Consider the following 6,485-nt stretch of genomic DNA (forward strand, 5'->3'; position numbering starts at 1 on the left):
AACTTTTCACCATTAACTATATTAGCTGTGGGCTTGTTATATATGGCCTTTATTGTGCAGTGGTATATCGCTTCCATGCCTAATGTGTAGAGCGTTTATGTCATGAAAAGATGTTGAATTTTGTAGAATACTTTTTGTATGTCTACTGAGATGATCATGTCACTTTTGTCTTTTATTCTGCTAATGGGGTATATCACATTTATTGATTTGTGTATGTTGAACCATATTTGCATCCAAGGAAAAATCCAACTTGATCACGGTAAATGGTTCTTTTAAAGTACCATAGAATATGGTTTGCTAAAATTTTGTTGAGGATATTTGCATCTATGTTCATCTGTGATATTGGCCTGTAGTTTTTTATTCTATAGTGTCTATGTTTGTCTTTGGTATCAGGGATAATCCTGTTTTGGAAAATGCGAGTGTACTCACCCTCTTGAATTTTTTTGAATACTTTGAGAAAAATTGGTATTAGCTTTTCTTTATTTTTATTTTTTTTCTACAATTATTTTTATTTTACTTATTTATGGATACAGAGTTGACTGTCAGTATTTTGGTACAGTATGTTATGATCAAATCAGTATTATTAGCATGTTCATCATTACAAATTGTAATTACACTTCTGTCCCTTACCCAATTACTTCCTAACAGCCCTCCACTCCTCTTTCCTACCTCTAGTACTTATAAGCCTGTTCTCTCCTTCAGAAAGTTCAATGTTATGTTGTAGTTCATTCGTTCTTTATTTTGTTGCTCCCACATTTGAGTGAGGATATGTGGTAACTCTCTTTCTGTGTCTGGCTTATTTCACTTAAAATATTTTTCTCCGAACTCATCCGTGTTGCTGCAGTTGTCAGAATTCTGTTCCTTTTATGACTGAGTAGTATTCTCTTGTGTATATATACCATATTTTCCTTATCCAGTCATCTGTCAATGGACATATAGCTTGGTTTCATATCTTGGCTGTTGTAAATAAAGCTGCGCTGAACACGTGAGTGAAGGTTTCCCTTCAACATGATGATTTCCTTTCCTTTGGATATATACTCAGGAGTGGCATTGCTGAATCATATGATAGTTGCATCTGTAGCTGTTTGAGAAATGTCCGTACTGTTTTTCATAATGTCTGAACTAATTTACAGTCCAAACAAAAGTGTAGAAGAGTTCCACTTTCTCCACACCCTTCCAACAATTTGTTATTCTCTTTTTGATTATATACAGTCTAACTGGATACAGCATTTCCCTGTTGATTAGTTATGCTGAGCACTTTTTAAATGTAACTACTGTTCATTTGTATCTCTTCATTTGAAAAATATCTTTTCTTCTCTTTTGCCCATTTTTCAATTGAATCTTTCGATTTTTAATGTGAACATATTTATGTTTTTTCTATTTTCTGGATATTAATTTTTTGTTGAAACGTATAGCTTCCAAATATGTTCTCCCATTCTGTAGGTTGCCTTTACACTCTGTTGATTGTCTCGTTTGCTATGCCAAAGCTTATTAGTTTGATATAACTCTACTTATTTTTTATTTTGTTGTTTGTGCTTTTTCTGTCTTATTCATAAATTGTTTGCCTAGTCTTATGTCCTGAAGTGTTTCCCTTTTGTTTGCACCTAGAAATTTTGTAGTTTCAGATCTTCTACTTCATTCTTTAATCCATTTTGAGTTGATTTTTGTGAGAGGGATAGTTCTAGTTTTATTCTTCTACACATGGATATCTAGTTTTTCCAGCAACATTTACTGAAGAAGCTGTCTTTTCCTAATGTAAGTTCTTGGAGCCTTTGTCAAAGGCCAGTTGACTGTAAGAAGCTTGGTGACATCAGTACTCTGTATTCTATCCCATTGGTCTATGTGGCTGTTTTTATGCCAGTACCATGCTGGGTTGGTTACTATGGCTTATAGTGTGATTTGATATCAAGTAGTATAATGCCTCCATATTTTTTTCTTCTTCAGATTGCTTTAGCTACTCAGGCTCTTTTGTTGTTCCATATGAAGTTTAGGATTGCTTTTTCTATTATGGTGAAGAATGTTGCTGGTATTTTGTTGTGGATTGCACTCAACCTGTAGGTCTCCATTAGTAGTATGGACATTCACATTAATTCTTCCAATCCATGAACAAGGAATGTCTTTCCATTTTTGGTGTCCTCTCTACTTCCTTTCAACAGAGTTTTGTAGCACTCATTGTAGAGTTCTTTCATCTCTGGTTAATTTTTTTCATAAGTATTTTATTGTTTGGTAGCTACTATAAATGAGCTTTCTTTCTTTATTTGTTTTTCTCCTTGTTCTTTGTTGGTGTATAAGAACGTTGTTCACTTTTGTACATTGATTTTGTATCCTGCAACCTTACTTAATTTGGTTATGTGAGCGTCACCCCTCTCAAGGTGATGGAGATGCAAAGGATTACTCAAATCTCATTTCTCCTGAGCAGTGAGAAGCCCGAAACGGTTACCCCCAGGAATAATTCTTTCAATAGAAGAAAGTTCGTGGGAATAGCCCCAAATTGGGTTTTCTCTCTTTTTTTATTCTCCAGTCAAGAAAGTTACAGAAAAGGAATATAGGTGGTTACAAAAAGAACAATGACATAATCGTAGTACTTTTGGATCATAAGATTTAGCTGCCCTTAGAGCAAGGACATCTTCCCTTAGAGCACGCATTTTTGCTGTGTTACAATTTTTTTGAATCTACAACAGAGACTTTAGTCCTGGGAAAGTTTTCTGCTTTTTCCCAAGCTTAGCATTTCTATGTGTTAGGGCCTATGAAATACATATACATTTTTAATGTTAGTATCCTGCACATGTTAGCACTTCTTTAAAAGTTGCGTATAATTCATCAATGAAGACATCCACTGTTGGGCATTTTATTTTATTTTGTCCTGATGGGAGTATTTTAATTACACATTGCATCTCCTTACTCTCAGTTAGATTTCCATTTTCTTTGTAATTCAGTCTTTATATATTTCTAACAATTTATTCATTTCAGTTAGGTTGTCCAATTTATTAGCATATAGTTTTGTATAGCAGTTTCTTATGATCCTTGTATTTCTGTGTTACCAGCTGTGATGACTTGTCTTTCATTCTTGATTTTATTTATTTGAGTCTTCTCCTTTTTTGCTGATTAGCTTATTGAAGGATTTCTCAACATAGTTTATATTTTTAAAAAAGAAAAGTTTTGCTGATCTTTTCTATCATGCTGTATTTTCTGTTGTATTGAGATTTGCTTTTCTGAGACATGGTTACTTCCTCCCTAGACACATGACACCCATCATTTCCTAAGTCATGCACAGTCTCTACAAAGCTACCATGGAGCATGCTCCAGGCCCACCTATGTACAGCAATTCCTGACTATGACTTCTTCTTAACCTCAAAGAATATGCCCTACCATTGAATTAAAAGAGCTTCCTTCCTTCTATCACTCTTTCCTCCCATTCCTTTTTTAGAAATTTCTTCCTTCCACATGCTCCAGGCCCACCTATGCACAGCAATTCCTGACTTTCACTTCTTTTTAACCTCAAAGAATATGCCCTACCATTGAAATAAAAGAGCTTCCTTCCTTCTATCATTCTTTCCTCCCATTCCTTTTTTACAAATTTCCTCCTTCCACATGCTCAATGGGTAGGATGGAAAAACAAAGTCATTTGGGAGCAAACACAGACAAATATGTCCCACTCCTGCTCTCTCTCTCTCTCTTGTCTTCTCCTTTTTTCTCTCAATCTCTCACTCACACACTTTGTTTCTCTGTCTCTGTTTGAGACAAGAGTTATAAAATATTTCTTTATTTTTTTAATAATTGTATATCTAATTTTGTGCATTAATTGGCTCTATTTTATTGAAATACAAGTAAAGGCTCAAAAGTTAAAATAAATAAAAGAAATCAAGAAAATTTGTGAAGAGGAGAACAGGGCGTGCAGCATCCTGGGGTCTTGTCATTCTTCTACATATAGTACCTGTCAACATCTCTGTTTTCAAAACGATAATCACTTTTAGGGTATAATATAGCTCGGTTCTAATCACAAAAACTGTCTTTCTAAATGGGATTTAATGTTGGTGGCGCTCCATGCAACAGATTATTTGGTGGGGGCAACTCAAAACAATGGCAACAAGAATCAAGGAATCCCAGTTCCCACTTTTCCCTACCTACCAATTTTTGTGATCTACAAGAGGTCACTTAAATATGCTTGCTTCCCTCTTCCTTATAGTGACAATAGCTGCCCAAATGTTATTCTTACTGAAGTAAAAATGTTGCCTCTTTATCAACCTCTTGGTTGCCTCTTTGATCACCTTGTTCCTCAGACTATAGATCAGAGGGTTTAAGAAGGGAACAAAGATAACATAGAAAATGGACAGCACCTTGTGCTTCACAGAGTGGCCAGAGCCGGGATTCATGTACACTGAGAGGGATGTGCTGTAGAAGAGTATCACAGCAGCCAGATGGGAGGCACAGGTGTTGAAGGCCTTGGCACTTCCTTTACCTGATGATATTTTCAGGATGGAGGCTGCAATGAAACCATAGGATAAGAGAATAATAAACAAAGAACCCAACCCCACAAACATAGCTACCAGGAAAACCATCATTTGGCACATGAAAGGATTTGAGCAAGACAGAGAAATAACCTGAGGTATGTCACACAAGAAATGTTGAATGATATTTGGTCCACAGTAGGAGAGATGAAAACAAGGCACCACATGAACTAAGCTACTGAGAAAACCACTAGCACAGGCCCCAGCAATCATCTTCCAACAGTGGCTGGGTAACATGATGGCTGAGTACTGCAGAGGGTTACCTATGGCAATATACCGGTCATAGGCCATGGCAGCCAAGAGGCAGCACTCAGCCAGACCCATCCAGGCCCTGACAAAATACTGAGTGGCACAGGCCATGAAGGAAATTTTTTTTTCATCCCTTAAGAAGTCTGAGAGCATCTTTGGGCTGATGGAAGAAGAATAGCAGATGTCTATGAATGACAGGGAACTGAGAAAAAGGTACATGGGTGTGTGCAGGTTGGAGTTGATCCTGATGAGAATGATAAGACCCAAGTTCCAGATGAGGGTCCCAAGGTAGATGCCCAGGAAGACTGGAAGGAGGATGAGCTGCAGCTCTTTTTCATCTGAAAGTCCCAGGAGAATAAACATGGCCACAGAGGTGTGGTTTTCAGCCCCTTCCATATATCTCCTTTGTGCCTCCTGCTGAGAAAAGTTTGGAGAGAAGGAAGTGGTCTTATTTCCATAAATAAAAAGAAATACAGTTATTTTTTACAGTCAAGCTGTTAGATGAATGTAAAATCTTGAATCATTAAGGTTGAGTTAGCTTGCGCTGTCCATGCACAATCAACAACTCTAACTTTCAAAGTCTCTTTGATAAATATTATCACTCTGTCTATGGGACAAAAGTCAGCAAATCATCATTAGTATGATACCATGTAAAATTTCTCAATTTTATGTTTCTCATGCCAGGTTTTGCAAAAATATGAGTCTTTAGAGGTTAGTCAATGAGGAATATACTGTCATTTCTCTTTGTGCTTTAACACGACAATACTGCTCAGGCATCGATGTGTCATTCACTCAATGCTTGGAGACACCCCTCTATTATTCTCGGCCTCTTGTGTAAAATGAGGATGCCGAAGTAGGTCCTCTATAAAATGTCTTCATGAACTAACGTTCAATATATTTATAATCAGGGAGTATTGATAATTCTCTTACTGCCTTTTTTTTTCTCATAATGCCTGGAGAGATAAAAGAATAATGTAGCAGGATGATGGGAAATGTGACATACCATGAAGCAGCTTACAAATAGATGTGACTTAACTGACTTAATGACTCTAGGAAGTCTCCTGAAAAGTTAAAAAGAGATGATGAAAGAGCCATTATGCTCACAACTTGTAGGTGCATGTTTTTCTTTTCTCAAATCAGAGATATTTATGAGGCATATTTTCTAGAACAGTGATTTTTAGTCTTCTTGGTGTCAATGACACTTTTAAAAACTTTTGTAATCTCTGAACCCTTTATCCAGGAAACCGTGACTACTTGCCACCTTTCCATACAGTTTTTGTTTGCTGTTTTTTTTTGTTTTTTGTTTTTGGGTTTTTTGTTTGTTTGTTTTTTGTTTTTGATTCTCAATTGCCCTCAAGTGTATCCTTGGTACTATAGTTAAAGACTTTTCTCCTACAAGGGTGAATGACTCAGACTCATGTAAAGGTTAAGAAACTTAGGTGAGAGGATTATGGAAATTTGGTTTAGTAGAGGAACTCAGGACATGTGCTTTCCTTAGAAGAAGAGCAGAATAGGCCCACTGCTACTACCACTACACTCACTGCTGAACTCGCTGGTGACTTGGTCATGATCCAATAACATCACCCACCTTCCCACAGTGAGTTTTGCACTGTCCAAGGCTGCTATCACCTGCAGTGTTGCTCCCTCTGGTAGCCATCCACACCAATGCTGTAGCACTGCCCAAGCCAGCTTTTTACAGGATACCTGCCATTCAGCTGCAGCAGTTAG

The 6,485-nt window shown here is 36.9% G+C and overlaps 1 protein-coding gene across 1 annotated transcript; it reads right to left on the reverse strand.

Moving 5' to 3' along the window:
• Positions 1–4,151: 4,151 nt before the first annotated feature.
• Positions 4,152–5,153, reverse strand: LOC103609152 (olfactory receptor 5AN1-like). The gene has a single exon (XM_008593505.1). The coding sequence runs from the start codon at positions 5,151–5,153 to the stop codon at positions 4,152–4,154; it is 1,002 nt and encodes a 333-aa protein (XP_008591727.1).
• Between the last annotated feature and the right edge of the window lie 1,332 nt (positions 5,154–6,485).

This window comes from Galeopterus variegatus, unplaced genomic scaffold (genome assembly GCF_000696425.1).
Source record: "Galeopterus variegatus unplaced genomic scaffold, G_variegatus-3.0.2 Scaffold9263, whole genome shotgun sequence".
Lineage (NCBI taxonomy): Eukaryota > Metazoa > Chordata > Mammalia > Dermoptera > Cynocephalidae > Galeopterus > Galeopterus variegatus.

Bases quoted from the DNA above. Each gene is read 5' to 3' on its own strand.
- LOC103609152 (XM_008593505.1), bottom strand. From the start codon at position 5,153: ATGGAAGGGGCTGAAAACCACACCTCTGTGGCCATGTTTATTCTCCTG.